The sequence below is a fragment of the Vanacampus margaritifer genome, chromosome 13 (assembly GCF_051991255.1).
Source record: "Vanacampus margaritifer isolate UIUO_Vmar chromosome 13, RoL_Vmar_1.0, whole genome shotgun sequence".
Lineage (NCBI taxonomy): Eukaryota > Metazoa > Chordata > Actinopteri > Syngnathiformes > Syngnathidae > Vanacampus > Vanacampus margaritifer.
The window spans coordinates 19,322,392-19,341,047 of record NC_135444.1 but is presented as its reverse complement, the minus strand read 5'-3'; the positions used below and the strand labels follow the sequence as shown (position 1 = coordinate 19,341,047).

Sequence of the window (18,656 nt, the reverse complement as noted above, 5' to 3'; positions counted from 1 at the left end):
CACATTTCTGTATCAATTATGGGGCACAAAATCTGATAATATAATTATGACAATGTAGACAATGGGGACCCGATTTTTGCTTTGGCAAGTGCGCTCATGCACTGGCCTCAATTCAACCTCGTTGGGCTTCCAGATTATGGCAGGAAGTCAAGATTTAATAACCGAACTCGCACATGCGCAATTAATACCCTTATGGGAAAATATAATATCAGTCCCTCTATCGGTCGAGCCCCCCTTTTTTTTTCCCAAGCAGAGCAAAAAAAATCCTGGATCCATGCCTGAAAGAGTGCTAAGTCCATCGTAAAATGGACTTGTGTACTAAGCAATCCCGGAATGAGAACAAATTCTATTTACACAAGAATTTCGTGGGTAAACTTCAGGGACAACCTGTACCTAAATTGATGTCACTTAATATTACAGCATAACGTGTTTTTGTTTTAGGCTTCATTTTATAAAGCCAGGTATTTATTTTTTTCTCGGAGAGGGAAAAAAAGGGAAAAAAAGAAAGAGAAGAAAAAATATATATATAAAGCCAGGTTTGATTTATGGTTATCATTTATTACTGAGATTTTATTAATCATGAAGAAAGGCTACTCTACTACATGCTAGCTGAATCTTAGTTCATGTTCATGATCATTTTGCTAACGTTAATGTTGGTTATCTTCAAGTATTGTCAGCTATCTAAAATAAAGGGATGTTTCTAAATCAGCCACTGTCACCCACAGTGTCACCTCCACACGCTGTACTTAGTTACAATTATTGCTTTCACTATCGAATATTTTTACAATCGATTAATCAACCGATTATTTAATCGAATAATCTGATTCATTTAAATTTTGCATTAAAGTTACAAAAGCATTTTCCCTGATTTCTGTTTATTAACCAGTGATTGGTGTTTACTTTGTACTTCAAAAGAACAACAACTTAAGTGATGCATATGCCTCCCAAACTATAATTGCTGATGGAGAAGTCACTCACGCGTTCTCCTTACCTTCACATTTAATTGGTTCACTCCACGTGCCATTTACACAAGTTGCAGAACCTCCACTTTTTCCACCTGGGTTGATACAGTTATACTCTACGACGTCACCATTGACATATTTTTCTTTATTGTCAGTGAAGGTCATGATTAGTTCCGCATGTTTGGGCTTGGAGCAGTATGCTGAAAACACAAGAAAGATAACATCAAGTTAGAGCTTGCTTGCTTGGTGCGGTGTTAAAAGTTGACAGCCTATTATTCTCTTGAGAATTTAGATGAATGAATGTCTAAAAAGTGTACACTTTGCACTGTATTTTTTGGCAGTGTGATGCAATTTAAGTCGGAACAATGCAGCACTTGAAGTGAAGGATATTCTCAAGTGTGAAAAAAATAGCACTTTGTACAAGTCTTCGGACAATGGAAACCCTAAAAAGTGCCTACCAATTAGTTATGGATGATCTCTTTTTTTGATTTCATGCTCATCTTTCACTTACGTATACACTTGATGTCCTCTATGTCCCATTGGCCATTTTCACATGTGCTTGTGTCTTTTCCTTCCATCATATATTGCTCGCGGCACTTGAAAGTTAATTTAGAGTCAGGCAAGTATTGTCTCTGAAATGGAGTCCAAATGACGGCATTCTCAATTTTGGTAGGGGGATTGCAGGTTCCAGCAACAACTGCAGGACATATAGGCAATTATATTGTGAAATTTCAGCAAAAACATTGAACTTTTTTTTTTTTAAATGCTGTAGGTTCACTTTTACTATAAAAAAATGACTTGTTTGTACTCACTAGTGCAGATTGAGTCAAAGGCTAATCCATCGGAATCCCATTTTCCTTTCACACACATTAAGCGTTCAATCTGAGGTTGGTATCCCTCCTTGCACATAATCTGGAGGCTATCTTCTTGTCCATTTATCTTAATTTGGTGTTTGATAGTGGCATGAGCAATCATAGGTATTTCCACACAATTATCGTTTGCTGCATTAGAAACACATTTAAATGTTAGATTGACGAAAACAGCGACCAAATGTAAAAATCAAGCTGCATAATGATGGCATGCATGTGGGTAAGATTAGGGTAGGATCAGATACAAAAATTTAATTCTCAATTTTCTTTTACACTATTGTCATTAACTCATTCACTCCCAGCCATTTTCACTGAAGCAACCCCCTTCGCTGCCGGCTGTTCTACAGGATTTTGACTGATTTTGCAAGGCCCACAGAATATCCTGTTCTATTGCGATAAAAACACGGAAAGATTAGTCTCTTCTTTCATTAGGAAAAAAAAAAATCAGTTTTCGTTTTGCAGCAATTAGAATTAGAATATAGCTAAGTTTCATCATTATTCACAAATCTGTTTAAAACAGTGGGGAAAGCTTTTTGCAACATGGCCCTGGTTGATCTCTTATACTCTGCTGCCACCTGCTGGCCGTTTTTGATGTATTATACTCTGCTACCACCTGCTGGCCGTTTTTGTAATAACTACCATTCTTCAAGCATCCCTCTTCAGTTCAGAAGTTGCATCAAAGCCTTCTGTATGGTCTAGCATAAAAAAACATTTTTAAAAATATGTACATATGTCTTTGGGACCATGGTAATATTTAAAATAGAATGTAATTTTACGTTTGTGGGAGCAAATGAGTTATGGTTCAAGTTTGTAAAGGTGCTTAACACTGAGTGGTGTTAACCCTTACCCACACATTCTTGCAGTCCAAACCACTGTCCATCGATGCATTGCGCTACACCCCACCAGCCTTTAGAGGCAAGTTTAAAACCTTGATTGCACGTATAGTAGACTGTGTCATGTAAGGGACCCACAACAAAGCCATGGAGCACCTCCGGTTGCAGACACTCTGTTGTAGCCACGAAAAGAAGAATCCCATCCGATCAAAATCCAAGGCAGTCAGAGCACATTTTTAACCTTCATGAGCATGTTTTTTTTTTTACCTGAACAGTTCAGAATGCCGGTCCAGCCATTCCAATCACAGGTGGCAGTGAATTTTCTGTCAGGATCATTTGAACATGTGTATTGGACATGTTCATTTTTGCTGTAATAGTCCTTTTTATTGCTTTTAATGTCCGCATTGCTGAGGTCAAGTTGTTTACATTGGTGTTCTGGAACCAGTCAAATGAATAGCTGATTAAAAAAAACTGACCTGTGTCCATTGAATGGGTTTCCTCAACATGGGAAACTGTTTTATGCAATGCTGAAACTCTCATTATTGCTGTTCAATTCAGAAGATTTAAAAAAAAAAAAGCCTTTTCAACATTCTCACATGGAGTCAAAACAAACTAAATCTTAGTATTCCTTACCTGGACAAGGCACATGTCCTTCCCAACCATTTTCATAACAATATAGATCAAATGAATCTTGGGAAGCTTTGCATTCAAAATGGGCCCTTTCACCCGATGTGTATGTTTGCTTGCCACTTACAAGCTTTGCACTCTGGATATCACTACGGTCACATGTCATTTCTGAGGAAAAAAAGAGAGAGAGATGCACTTAATTTACTCGATATGTATTCCCCCTCTTGATTACATACAGTTAGGTTTTATTACTCCTCTGACAACCATGAATAAATGACGCCTGCACCAGAGAGGCTGAAGGGAGCTGAGTGGTTGATACAGAAGGAGCACAAAAAGTGAAGACTGACATAACGCACTGAGAGGGAAGGCATTTTTTCCCAAGTACTTAAAAAAAACATGGAATTTCTCTTTCAAAAACCAGCATCAAATTGAATGGTCATTTTTTTAGTACAACAGACATGAGTACTGTAATCATGCACATCGGCGTTACCTTGGCAGGGTGGATCTGGTATCCAGCCATCTCTGGTGCATTTGAGCAGTGAGGAGCTGCTTGTTCTCTTGTATCCACTTCTACATCTGTAGCTAACAGTAGTACCCAATGTTGCTTCACCCCGATTGCGATTCCACCACCATACACTTGAGTGCTTTTCCCTACTACAGGTCACCTCTGGAAAAAAAAAACACACATTGGAGATATTTAGTCACCAAGACAAGAGCATCATCATCATCATCATCACGACTTGTTTTTGTAGTTCAAAGAATTTGTAATGACAGCACCAGCATGAAAATTTACTCTACCTTGACATATTGGTCGAATGGTCCATTGTCCATCATCGTTGCATGTTGATACTGCTGAGGTCTGCTGTTGAGTTTCAATCCAGTAACCGTCTCCACATGTGACAGTTAGCCTGGCACCAGGTGAAAACAAGGATGCTTGAGCGGGTGTGTAGCTGGTTCCGCTAATGGCTGGCAGCGACACTTTGCATTTACTCACTGCAATGGTAGGGACATTGAGCAAATAAAACGATGATTTGCTAAAAGCACAACTTCTCAAAGCTTTAACAAACAGAACAACTGAAGACGTTCACAAAGAGAACAAAAGTAGCTCATTACCATTACATCATCAATTTCTAATCTTATTAGATGCTAGTTTTGGTCTTACCTTGACATTTCCCAAAGGTCAACGAATGCATCCACAATAAGAGGACACAGCTTTGAGTTATTGTGTTCATTTTGTTTTCTTCACTCTCAACCGCCAACCGAACACATTTAAAAATGTAGACTGTAGGACATCAGTACGTTGAAAGATTAGACTGTGGAATCGATTATATTGCAAAATAGTGATTGCACAATATATTTACACAAGTCCTCCGTTGTTTCCAATCTGACAGTCCCAGGAAAGGAAGAGAAGAGGACGTAATGAGAGCCACACAATCACCAATACGCAAACATATGCGCACACACAGGAAACAGATCAGATCACCTTAAATGACACGTCTGAGGCTAAATTTGTGTGTGTGTTATTATTGCCCTTCACCTATCCATTTTCCGAACCGCTTATAAAACCTTTTTTTTTTAATGAGGTATTTATTTCTTTATTTATTTATTAAGAGAAAAGTAGATCAGCATTTTAGATATCTCACTTGCGGAGCGTTCAAATACAGTGCTGATCTGTGTTGGCGGCACAGAAGTTTAGCTCGTGACCCTTTACGTTTCCATTCTTCCATTGAAGAAAGTTTCAACTGCTGCTCTTGTAGCATCCATTCAAATCTTTTCTGGGGCTGCTAGTTTCAGATAATATGTCACTTCTGTGACAAAGTCGACCAATTCATGGGATAAGTCGATTTGAAAAATAGGTCCACCTGGAAATGTCTTCCTCAAGGCGCTGCTGGAAGTAGGATGATGTCCATGTTTTTCACGGACATTTTTTGCAGACACACCGCAGGAAGTTAGCTCATTGTAGCTAACACAGGCAGCTCCAGTCATTCACTTATGGAACTTAAAGCGTCATATTTAAGTGAGTTTTAAGACTCAATTACACGTGTAATGTTGATATAATAATGTGTGCATGTTTGTGAACTAAATGATGGTTAATGTTTGTCTACCTTAAATGGTAAACACTAGCACGCTAATGCTAATGCTCAAGGTTTAGCATAGGCTAATCTTTGGTGTTTAATAATGCTCCTGCTCAAAAGATAATATTCACTCAATTCAACTCGCGTTCAACTTTAAGGATTAACACAAACGAAGAAAGAAAGAAAAAATATTTGTTAGTTTTTTTTAAAGCTCAAATTTCAGGGGATGGTGGCGAGGGGTTGATTATTTGATGGAGGAATCAATAGGATAATCGATTTTAAAAGATTTTATAGTGACAGCTCTAATTTTACACCGTTGGTTGAACTGATCATCCACAGTAATATTAGTCACTCACACAGTCAATATCAGCCATGGCAAGCTGCATAATTACTGATTTGCAACATTTCTTATCTGCGTATTTCTTAAATTCAAAATACAATCAAATTAATATGCACTTAAAGTCAAGAGCCTTTTATTTCATTTTTAGTGAGGAAAAAAGGAAACAAATCTGTGTGGATTACGATGTGAACTTTGATTGTTTGACTTTTTTATGCAAATTTAAAAAAAATTATGCAATTTAATGTCAAATCTCAGGCTAACCATCTTCATTACTGCCAGGTGCAGCACGGAAAAGCAAAATGTCTCATCGCCTGTTACTATGCATTCTGTCTTCAACAGTACCACAAAACCATGGAGGTCGTGTATTGTGGAAAACTCAGTGGAGACTTTGGTAGACCCGATCCTGACATACAGAGAGAGAAAGCAGGCGATAAAGTAGCAGACAAAGTTGGCGGCATATTCACCAAAGCCTGCTTTCTTCTGGCTCTGTTCCTGCAAGACAAATGCCGTGCCGAGGTCTGGTCTTCTTAAAAAAAACAATGATGTTCTAAATTTTGAAGTTGTGTACAAACCTTTCTTTTGTCCTTTTCTAGGAGGTTATGAAACATCCTAAGGTTTTGGATAGGGTCAGAACTATTTACCACCTCACCGTTCGCAAACACAAGATGGATGCAGAAAGAAATGTGACAAAACACAAGATGGATGCATCAATCAATGGAAACTTTTACGTTCCAGCAACATCACAGAAACCCCGTCCTGTGTTAAGGTAAGGTCAAGTTCAATAATATAACTCCAAAGTCCTCACGGGAGCAAATTATTTTGAAATAAAAAAACTTTTGTTACATTTACTTCTGTAGCATATTTTTGTGTTTGTGATTTGTGATGTATACTTTTATTTCCCCAAGCAAAATTACGTAAATATTGCTTTTTTTTCCCTTTTTTTTTTTCTTATACCTAGTCCTCCCACCGCTGCCCTTGACCCACATTGACTCTAAATGGTATTTTTGGTGGTATTTTTCTGGTACAAAGAATATTAAAACGGCGCTAAAAATGTAATGAAAGTCAAGCATTGCTTTTTTTTGTGGCGGAATGGAGCAAAGCAACCATGGAACATAGCTCAACTTCTATCGATTTTTCACAATAGCTACAGTGATTTACATTTTTATTTTTGGGGAATACAGTTTAGACAATTTTCTGCATCTGAATTTGTGAGAACAATTTGGGAAAGGCCTTTTCCCAAAGAAGGATTTGGTAAATGCGTATGAGACCTTACATGTATCTGAGCGCTCTGTGTCCGTAGCATGTTAGCTTGTGGATGCAACAGACGAATAACCTTTTATTAGAAATAAGCAGAAAAGGCACCGACATACTGCAGACAATGGATGATGATTATTGACTCAATTTTATGACATTCATCCGTCTCGACACCCCCCAAAAAAAAACAGCTACTCGCAGGTGGGCAGTTCTATTTCTCCATCGATGCACTTCTGTCGCATACTCAGTATGCCGTCGTGTATTCTTCGCCACACACACCTGAACTCGATGGTATCATCATGTTCAGAGTATATCTTCTTGTCACGCGAGTGTTTGAATTGAATGTTGTGTCTGCTCATGAGTTCTTTATTCACGGTGCAGGGCTCTGCAAGAAAAGGTATCATTCATAGTCATCATACAAGTTCATTTATCATTTGAGCTTGATTTATTCATTTGCATGAACGTGTTGACCTTGAGTGAATTTGAGACTTACTGAGGCATTTCAGCTGTCCAACCCATTCCCCGTTCTCGCAGGTCTTGTAGTTTCGCCCTTCCATTACATAGTATTGCTTGCAAATGTACTCCACCCTCTCATTATGTTGGTAACTGAATTGGGAGGACGATGTGGTGTCCCCGCCATCAAGGTACGGTGGCTGCCCACATCGCAAACCCCCTAGAAGATTTGGGACCCCTAGAAGAATTGGGAGAACTATAGATGGTCAGTGTACTGGTGCATCTTTATTTACAGTAGATTCAGAAAGTAGTAATACCACTTTAATTTTTCCCTCGCCAGTCATTCTATACCCAATATTCCCCTCATTACTCCATAATGGAATTGCACGAAAACAATACACTTTTCACTCAACTCCTTTTTTTTTTTCTCTTTTCTTTCGGCATGGTGATTTACAATAGCTTCACAGCTAACAAATAATATCAAGGCAAAATACAAAATTAAAGTAACTGTCAAGCTTGGTGACAGAATTTTGGCAATGAGCAAATCCAGAGAGTACGCCATCACGGCACAAGAAGGCACCAACATTTAACACCATTGCTGTTTATTTTGGTGTTTTTTTCCACTGTGGGACAGAGGTGAGGTCCAGAAAGTAAAAACCCTGCCACAGCTAGCTGCCATGGTGCTCGTTTACCTGCTACGGAGCTAGCTAATAGCTAGCAGGGCCTAAAGCCAAACTGTCAGGGTTTTTACTTTCTGGACCTGGATTTGCCACCATTTTTGGGTTAGGGGTGGCGGTGTCGGGGGCAAAAAAATATATTGTCATTTTACACTTCATATCTTGCACTGACAGTTTGCCTGGTCTTTTTCCAATTCACACACGCACGCACACACACACGTTCAAATTGGAATATTCGCGCACGTGCGCACACACTGTTACTGCGTCCACACACGCTCACAGGCCTGAGCTCTCGATCCCAACCATGCTTTCTTGTTTTGGTACAAGAATGGGGACATAGGAAGCACTTCAGTCAGCTCAACCAAAAAGGATAATTAGCTGTCTAGCGCCATCTGGTGTATTAAGGCTTTTATGACTATAAAGCCCCCCCCCAAAAATGTCTATGTTTAGTTGATGCCCCAGTGATATATTGGGTAATTGCAGAAAATGCATTATAACACATCAGGTGTACAGTGCATCAAAAAAATTATTATTTTTTATTCATAATGGGAGTCAATGGGCCAATATTTGGACATTTTCACTTATGTGCACTATAAAAAATTGTTTCCACATAATAATGACAATAATAATTTGAGAATTTTTGGACGGTGCCTTTTTGAATTTCAACATGTTTTGGAAAATTGGGTGCAATTTCAGCTCTTTCAGTGATTTTTTTTCTTCTTCATATGCTTTATATTTGATATTAATATTAATAAAAAACAAAAAGCCAAATATTGGGCATTTTCCATACGAGGGCTTAGTAAATTACTAAATAAACATTTTGAAAGAATGCTGATGTGATTTCTTTTTATGTCAATATGCATAACCGAAAAAAAATCATTTTTTTTTTCTCTCAGACTATAATTGTACACCAAAATCTGAAACCCCTAAGCATTGAGTACAGCACAAATGTCAAAAGTTTGGTTTGTGTTAACTCCGTGGCTATTGAAAAAGGCAATATTACCTGCACAAGTTGGAAAAGGATCGCTCCACTGCCCATTTGGAAGACATTCAACCTCTGCCTTGCCTTGAAGCACCTGATTACGCGTGTGGCAAGAAAACATCAACTTTTGTCCTTGTCTTGCTTGTGTGCCTTGTAGATAAGTGTCCAAGCGTATAGTAGCAGGTATATGTGTGAGCTGGCATAGTTCTATTCTCAGGAGAAGAAAAAAAAATGTAAATCAGACTTCAGACATAGTACTGTACAGTAGTAGTCAAATACAAGACTGAAGTGAATTATCCATACAGTTTAAATTTCAACAAAGATTTCGTGGGTGTTTGTTCAGTAAACTGTACACATTTCTGTATCAATTATGGGGCACAAAATCTGATAATATAATTATGACAATGTAGACAATGGGGACCCGATTTTTGCTTTGGCAAGTGCGCTCATGCACTGGCCTCAATTCAACCTCGTTGGGCTTCCAGATTATGGCAGGAAGTCAAGATTTAATAACCGAACTCGCACATGCGCAATTAATACCCTTATGGGAAAATATGCTCTGATTTCAGCATACCAGCAGTAATTGTTCACTGATTTCTGTAATCCTTCATGAAAGAAGACTGATTATATTCTGTGTTAAACCTAAATACGACATTTACAAACATCTGTTTTTACTTTGGAAAACAATGACCGAACTGGTAACATAGTACAACATCAATCCCCCTTTTTTTAATGACTGTATGAATACGAAGTACGAAAGAAACACCAATCACTGGTTAGTAAACAGTAATAGTAGTAAAAGTAGTAATAATAACAGTAGTTGGTTAATCAATTGAATAATGGATAGATTAATCGATTCTAAAAATATTCGATAGTGACAGTACTAATGCTATGTTTGTAGCAATTAGCCTACAAGTACGTTCGAACGTACTCGCAAGTACGTATGTTAAAACGTGTTTGCGAGTATGTTGGACCGTACTACTCTCCAAAGTACTCGCAAATACGTTCTAACGTACTCTCCAGTGAAATTTTTTTTTACCTCACGTTGGCAGTTCCACGCTTCCTGACTTTGAAGGATCCATTGTGTCGTTACTTAAAATTTGATAGGTTTTTGCATTCTTGAATATGGGAATAGGATCTTACTTGTGCAAGTTGGGAAAAGTTTGTCCCACTGCCCATTTGGCAAACATTCATTTTCTTCAAATCCAACCAAAGCATATTCATCACTGCAGCGGAATCTTATTTTGTTTCCAATCCGTACTGCTTGATTCCGCGGTGACACGTCGACGCTAAGGTGAGGGTCAAGCGCTTCAACTTTACAAGAAATGTCTGGGGGGGAAAAAAGATGAGCAATATTATCGAAATGAATACAGAGGTTCAGCATACTTAGCGTTCATAAAAGATCAATTGTATGAGCTTGATGTTGCGGTTGGTGAGTGATTGTTACATTCACAATCAATTATGCATAAACTTGTACCATATAAACATATATTGTGTGACGGTTACCTTCACAATATGGGAACGACTTCTCCCAAAGTCCATCTTGACCGCATACTACTTTTGACCTGCCAATCAGTTGCTTCCCAGGATCGTTGCAGCTGAATGTGATGAAGTTTTGAGGAAGGAAGCCCCCTTCATTGTCTTTTAAACCTTCGATTGTGATCCCGTCCTGTTCAGGCGGTTGGGGACATCTCTTAGCTGTACAGACATAACAAGTTAGCCAGCTCAACAAAAGGGCAGACAAAATTGTGCCTGATTTTTAACATACAAGATATCTTTGACTTTGATGTCATTGTTTATTGTCTGCTGGAAATTATGTTGTTTTGGTTGCCTATGTGTAATTTTAACTTGTAACACTAAAGTGCTTTAAAAAAAAAAATCTGAACATCTCGGCTTCTTATGACATTCGTAGATTCCATAAATTCAATACATTTTGCTTCAAAAATAGGTTTTCTCTAATCATGCATAGTACAGTACAGGCCAAAAGTTTGTACACACCTTCTCATTCAAATACATTTGCTTTATTTTCATGATTATTTACTACTGGTGTCTTTAAAAAAACGATTCTCATAAGAATTGAATAAGAATCAATTTTAAATGTCCCAAAATCAATTTTATTTAAATAATTTTATTCTGTCTTGCCCTTGTTTGTGCGCGCCTTTATTTGGAGCGCTGATCATGTTGTACACAATTTGGCCACTTAGGGGCTTTGTGGTTCTGATACACTGTTAAGTCTACGTTAGAGAGTAGAAGGAAAAAATCACAATCAAGTTATTCCAATAAAAGTTGTTTTTTTGCAGTGTAGGAAGAGCATATGCCGATGAGTATTTTTAAGATGCTTCTCTGTATACATTCCTGAAGCGTTTTGTATGAATAGCCGTTCTTTTGAGTGATAAAAGTGCCGCGAGTAGCGCGCTAATTAGCTAGTCAGCGAGTCAGACTGGAGTAGATCCTGACAATTCTTTGCACATCTATAAATTGAAGCAGAAATCATTGTCAATTAAATCATTTTGAAAAAAATTTAATAAAATAATCGATTCTGAATCAAATCGCAGGCCCAAAAATCGGAATTGAATCGTGAGACAGTCAAAGATTTCCACCCCTACTATTTACATTGTAGATTCTCACTGAAGGCATCAAAACTATGACGACAACTATGACAACTAACGAACACATTTGGTGTTATGTACTTAACAAAAAAGGTGAAAAAATATATATAAATAAATAGCCACCCTTTTCGCTGATGACTTTTTTTTTTGCACATTTCTTGGCATTCTCTCGATGAGCTTCAAAAGGCAGTCACCTGAAAGGGTTTTCCAACAGTCTTTAAGGAGTTCCCAAAGGTAAGAATGCCAAGAGTATGCAAAAAAGTAACCAGAGCAAAGAATGGCTATTTTGATGAATCTATAATATAAAACATGTTTTCAGTTATTCCACCTTTTTTCTTGTTAAGTACATAACTCCACATGAGTTCATACATAGTTTTGATGCCTTCAGTGAGAATCTACAAAGTAACCACTCATGAGAATAAAGCAAATGCATTCATTAGGGAAGCGTGTCCAAACTGTTGCCCTGTACTGTACTTATCATCAGCGAAAGCAAGCTGATGCTAAATTACTAAAACTTACGTTCACATGTTGGCACGTGGCCGGACCATTTGTTCCCCAAACACGTCCTGGTATCAATCTTACTCACCATTTGATAGCTAATAAGAGTTGAGAGGAGAGGAGAGTGTTAACGATAATATTAATCGTCCTAAAAATATCTTCATGCAAAATTATTAAATATGTTTTTAGGAATTTGTCTTCATCCACATACCCCGGGTTGCAAAAGTATTTAATAATTGCCCCGAAAACAAGGTCGTCACCCTCTATAATTTGATAATTGCCATTTGGAGTGTCTTCAGGAATTGGACATGGTTTCACTGCAATGAAGAACAACAGTTTACCCACGGCAACTGTGGCACAATCGTAATCAATATCCTGACTGTCTTTGCACCAAATGCGTACTGAAAGGCTGACCAACATCTCAAGAAAGAGCAAAACAAGATCCACAAGAAACAATTTAGCAACAGATAATTAGATTTTCATGGGCAGAAGGAAAGAAACATGGTATAATATTCCTATTGACTCACAAATGCCACACTTTGAGACGGATTTGAGGAACTATACCGATTCAACTATGAAAATCTGCACATAAAACAAACAACATTATCTGATGATTAATTCACTTTCAGTCCATAGCCATCAGGAATCCTGTAGACCTAGTTAAGAACTTGCAGCATTTTATTTGGTATTCCAAAATATACCAGTATTTATAAATGATTTTCTCAGTCCCTCTATCGGTCGAGCCCCCCTTTTTTTTTCCCAAGCAGAGCAAAAAAAATCCTGGATCCATGCCTGAAAGAGTGCTAAGTCCATCGTAAAATGGACTTGTGTACTAAGCAATCCCGGAATGAGAACAAATTCTATTTACACAAGAATTTCGTAAATCAACCCGTGGGTAAACTTCAGGGACAACCTGTACCTAAATTGATGTCACTTAATATTACAGCATAACGTGTTTTTGTTTTAGGCTTCATTTTATAAAGCTAGGTATTTATTTTTTTCTCGGAGAGGGAAAAAAAGGGAAAAAAAGAAAGAGAAGAAAAAAAAATATATAAAGCCAGGTTTGATTTATGTTTATCATTTATTACTGAGATTTTATTAATCATGAAGAAAGGCTACTCTACTACATGCTAGCTGAATCTTAGTTCATGTTCATGATCATTTTGCTAACGTTAATGTTGGTTATCTTCAAGTATTGTCAGCTATCTAAAATAAAGGGATGTTTCTAAATCAGCCACTGTCACCCACAGTGTCACCTCCACACGCTGTACTTAGTTACAATTATTGCTTTCACTATCGAATATTTTTACAATCGATTAATCAACCGATTATTTAATCGACTAATCTGATTCATTTAAATTTTGCAATAAAGTTACAAAAGCATTTTCCCTGATTACTGTTTACAGGGATGTGATTTGACCAAAGTGAAATTATCTGAAAATTTAGCCGGGGGTCTGGGGGCCGCTGGCACCCAGCTAGGTCCAGGGGGGGACAAGGGGGGCGTAGCCCCCCGTAGCTCATGGGTTTTCCGTGTTTTTAAGTACTTTCAATGCACTCACATGACAAAGAAATAGACAAAACAACAGCATAAATTTTCAATGTATATTAAACTATCCCATATAAAATGGCAGTTTTAGTCAACTCAAAATCAGTCACATTCAAAAACATTGGACTGCCTTTGCTTTTAAAAACTATCACTGAGAATATCATCATATCTAACTAATGTGAGTTAACACATAAATAATGTTGAAGAGTTCAAATTTCATGAACAAATAATTGTATCATGACCAAATGAAAAGTAACTCATATTAGAGCATACCACAAATGTCTTTGTTATAGCAGAAGATGTTATCTGTCGGAGTCATGTGCATACACAATGAACTACTAAAAAAAAAATAAAAAATAAAATCTGAATTTTTTTTTTTTGGGGGGGAGATAAAAAAAAAGCGGAATTCCGCGAATTAGCGGAAAAATCACATCCCTGTGTTTATTAACCAGTGATTGGTGTTTACTTTGTACTTCAAAAGAACAACAATTTAAGTGATGCATATGCCTCCCAAACTATAATTGCTGATGGAGAAGTCACTCACGCGTTCTCCTTACCTTCACATTTAATTGGTTCACTCCACATGCCATTTAAACAAGTTGCAGAACGTCCACTTTTTCCACCTGGGTTGATACAGTTATACTCTACGACGTCACCATTGACATATTTTTCTTTATTGTCAGTGAAGGTCATGATTAGTTCCGCATGTTTGGGCTTGGAGCAGTATGCTGAAAACACAAGAAAGATAACATCAAGTTAGAGCTTGCTTGCTTGGTGCGGTGTTAAAAGTTGACAGCCTATTATTCTCTTGAGAATTTAGATGAATGAATGTCTAAAAAGTGTACACTTTGCACTGTATTTTTTGGCAGTGTGATGCAATTTAAGTCGGAACAATGCAGCACTTGAAGTGAAGGATATTCTCAAGTGTGAAAAAAATAGCACTTTGTACAAGTCTTCGGACAATGGAAACCCTAAAAAGTGCCTACCAATTAGTTATGGATGATCTCTTTTTTTGATTTCATGCTCATCTTTCACTTACGTATACACTTGATGTCCTCTATGTCCCATTGGCCATTTTCACATGTGCTTGTGTCTTTTCCTTCCATCATATATTGCTCGCGGCACTTGAAAGTTAATTTAGAGTCAGGCAAGTATTGTCTCTGAAATGGAGTCGAAATGACGGCATTCTCAATTTTGGTAGGGGGATTGCAGGTTCCAGCAACAACTGCAGGACATATAGGCAATTATATTGTGAAATTTCAGCAAAAACATTGAACTTTTTTTTTAATATGCTGTAGGTTCACTTTTACTAACTACTACTACTTACTACTTAAAAAATGACTTGTTTGTACTCACAAGTGCAGATTGAGTCAAAGGCTAATCCATTGGAATCCCATTTTCCTTTCACACACATTAAGCGGTCAATCTGAGGTTGGTATCCCTCCTTGCACATAATCTGGAGGCTATCTTCTTGTCCATTTATCTTAATTTGGTGTTTGATAGTGGCATGAGCAATCACAGGCATTTCCACACAATTATCGTTTGCTGCAATAGAAACACATTTAAATGTTAGATTGACGAAAACAGCGACCAAATGTAAAAATCAAGCTGCATAATGATGGCATGCATGTGGGTAAGATTAGGGTAGGATCAGATACAAAAATTTAATTCTCAATTTTCTTTTACACTATTGTCATTAACTCATTCACTCCCAGCCATTTTCACTGAAGCAACCCCCTTCGCTACCGGCTGTTCTACAGGATTTTGACTGATTTTGCAAGGCCCACAGAATATCCTGTTCTATTGCGATAAAAACACGGAAAGATTAGTCTCTTCTTTCATTAGGAAAATAAAATCTGTTTTCGTTTTGCAGCAATTAGAATTAGAATATAGCTAAGTTTCATCATTATTCACAAATCTGTTTAAAACAGTGGGGAAAGCTTTTTGCATAATGGCCCTGGTTGATATCTTATACTCTGCTGCCACCTGCTGGCCGTTTTTGATGTATTATACTCTGCTACCACCTGCTGGCCGTTTTTGTAATAACTACCATTCTTCAAGCATCCCTCTTCAGTTCAGAGGTTGCATCAAAGCCTTCTGTATGGTCTAGCATAAAAAAACATTTTTAAAAATATGTAAATATGTCTTTGGGACCATGGTAATATTTAAAATAGAATGTAATTTTACGTTTGTGGGAGCAAATGAGTTATGGTTCAAGTTTTTAAAGGTGCTTAACACTGAGTGGTGTTAACCCTTACCCACACATTCTTGCAGTCCAAACCACTGTCCATCGATGCATTGCGCTACACCCCACCAGCCTTTAGAGGCAAGTTTAAAACCTTGATTGCACGTATAGTAGACTGTGTCATGTAAGGGACCCACAACAAAGCCATGGAGCACCTCCGGTTGCAGACACTCTGTTGTAGCCACGAAAAGAAGAATCCCATCCGATAAAAATCCAAGGTAGTCCGAGCACATTTTTAACCTTCATGAGCATGTTTTTTTTTTTACCTGAACAGTTCAGAATGCCGGTCCAGCCATTCAAATCACAGGTGGCAGTGAATTTTCTCTCAGGATCATTTGAACATGTGTATTGGACATGTTCATCTTTGCTGTAATAGTCCTTTTTATTGCTGATAATCTCCGCATTGCTGAGGTCAAGTTGTTTACATTGGTGTTCTGGAACGAGTCAAATGAATAGCTGATTAAAAAAAACTGACCTGTGTCCATTGAATGGGTTTCCTCAACATGGGAAACTGTTTTATGCAATGCTGAAACTCTCATTATTGCTGTTCAATTCAGAAGATTTTTTAAGAAAGCCTTTTCAACATTCCCACATGGAGTCAAAACAAACTAAATCTTAGTATTCCTTACCTGGACAAGACACATGTCCTTGCCAACCATTTTCATGACAATATAGTCATCATACAAGTTCATTTATCAATTGAGCTTGATTTATTCATTTGCATGAACGTGTTGACCTTGTGTGAGTCTGAGACTTACTGAGGCATTTCAGCTGTCCAACCCATTCCCCGTTCTTGCAGGTCTTGTAGTTTTGCCCTTCCATTACATAGTATGCCTGGCAATTGTACTCAACCCTCTCATTATGTTGGTAACTGAATTGAGAGGACGATGTGGTGTCCCCGCCAGCAAGGTACGGTGGCTGCCCACATTGCAATGGTGCTACAAGAATTGGGAGAAATATAGACGGTCATTGCACTGGTGCATCTTTATTTACAGTAGATTCAGGAAGTAGTAATACCACTTTCATTTATTCCCCAAACAGCCATGCTATACTCAATCTGCCACAGCCAACAAAGCATATCAAGGCAAAATACAAGCCAAAATCAAAGTATCTGTTTGAAGAGCTCGGTGACAAAATTGTGACAATGATGAGCAAATCGAGGCCAATAATCATGATAAATAAAAAAGGAGACAAATGGTCCGTGCTAGAGTCAAACAAACAAACATGGTTTAACAAAAACACAGCTGGGAAAATATGAGAAACTGTTTGATAAATTGCAGTCATAATCTTGAAAGGTGTATGTGAGTGAATCACACTCCCAATGGGGTTACAGTGTCCCCTCGCTATAACTCGGTTCGCGGCCTCGCTATATCGCACATGTTTTGTGTGCAATTTTGCATGTTTTTTTTTTTAACAGTAATGTACCTATTTTATAAAATTTCTAAAGATTTGAACATTGAGAATGTTTAAACAAGAGAGAAATGTGAGAAAATGTAAATGCCTCGATGAGAAAAGTGGTGAGGGGAAAACATTTATAATAAATGTAAAACAACGCTAACTACTTTGCGGATTTCATTTATCGCAGGAATTTTTTTGGAACCTAACCCCAGCGGAAAACGAGGCAACACTGCATGCTTCAGAGGAGGCGGGACTTCCGGCGCTGTTTCCGGTTGCCGTTTGCGACGTGTGGGCCGCTGCTTGCGCTTCCGCCCTTGTGCCCCTCGGTTGCGCGTTCCCGTCGATGGGTGCGAGTGTGTAGTGTGTCTGTCTCAGTTGTCCGTAGTATTTCAGAGCACTAAGAGTTTTAAATATGTTTTTTAAAAAGTGTAAAATGTACGAAAGGTATAGAAAACTGCATTGTTGAATGCAATGCAGCGGAAAATTTGGGTGCACCTAACTTGCTTTTATTAGCAAAGAAAAAAAAGTTGCTTGCACCAGTGGCAAAAATTATTCTACATCATCATCATCATTATTATGACTTGTTTTTTAATTCAAATGTATCATTTGTTAGGACACCAGCATGAAAATGTACTTTACCTTGGCATATTGGTGAAATGGTCCATTGTCCGTCATCTTTGCATGTTGATACTGCTGAGGTCTGCTGGGGAGTTGAAATCCAGTAACCGTCTCCACATGCGACAGTCAGACTGGCACCAGGCAAAAACGACAATTTGGAAGCAGGTTCGTATCTGGTTCCCCTATTGTCTGGCTCCAACACTTTGCATTTAATCACTGCAGTGGTAGGGACATTGAGCAAATAAAACGATGATTTGCTAAAAGCACAACTTCTCAAAGCTTTAACAAACAGAACAACTGAAGACGTTCACAAAGAGAACAAAAGTAACTCATTACCATTACATCATCAATTTCTAATCTTATTAGATGCTAGTTTTGGTCTTACCTTGACATTTCCCAAAGGTCAACGAATGCATCCACAATAAGAGGACACAGCTTTGAGTTATTGTGTTCATTTTGTTTTCTTCACTCTCAACCGCCGACCGAACACATTTAAAAATGTAGACTGTAGGACATCAGTACGTTGAAAGATTAGACTGTGGAATGGATTATATTGCAAAATAGTGATTGCACAATATATTTACACAAGTCCTCCGTTGTTTCCAATCTAACAGTCCCAGGAAAGGAAGAGAAGAGCACCAATCACCAATACGCAAACATATGCGCACAC

At 38.0% G+C, this 18,656-nt stretch overlaps 2 protein-coding genes across 3 annotated transcripts in view; both read right to left on the bottom strand.

The window, feature by feature from the left end:
* Positions 1–18,656, bottom strand: part of LOC144062151 (sushi, von Willebrand factor type A, EGF and pentraxin domain-containing protein 1-like) — a 93,033-nt gene that overhangs the window by 52,419 nt on the left and 21,958 nt on the right. The window contains exons 8-14 of the mRNA XM_077583187.1: positions 3,782–3,958; positions 3,298–3,459; positions 2,932–3,099; positions 2,679–2,837; positions 1,775–1,963; positions 1,474–1,659; positions 992–1,162 (exon numbers count right to left, since the gene is read on the bottom strand). Coding sequence (XP_077439313.1) covers positions 992–1,162; positions 1,474–1,659; positions 1,775–1,963; positions 2,679–2,837; positions 2,932–3,099; positions 3,298–3,459; positions 3,782–3,958 — 1,212 coding nt within the window. The remainder of the gene's footprint in view (positions 1–991; positions 1,163–1,473; positions 1,660–1,774; positions 1,964–2,678; positions 2,838–2,931; positions 3,100–3,297; positions 3,460–3,781; positions 3,959–18,656) is intronic.
* On the bottom strand, positions 7,030–18,539 carry LOC144062869 (complement factor H-related protein 5-like). 2 transcript variants are annotated; one of them, XM_077584648.1, is made up of 15 exons: positions 18,372–18,539; positions 18,008–18,202; positions 16,729–16,908; positions 16,237–16,404; positions 15,984–16,142; positions 15,082–15,270; positions 14,765–14,950; positions 14,283–14,453; positions 12,391–12,496; positions 12,201–12,277; positions 10,579–10,770; positions 10,216–10,401; positions 9,094–9,279; positions 7,454–7,651; positions 7,030–7,345 (listed from the first exon to the last, which is right to left on the bottom strand). In XM_077584648.1, exons 1-15 carry the CDS (start codon positions 18,439–18,441, stop codon positions 7,152–7,154), a joined length of 2,457 nt encoding a protein of 818 aa, XP_077440774.1. In that variant the 5' UTR covers positions 18,442–18,539; the 3' UTR covers positions 7,030–7,151. The 2 variants fall into 2 exon arrangements, with proteins under 2 accessions (XP_077440774.1, XP_077440775.1); XM_077584649.1 differs by having other exon boundaries at positions 7,454–7,633.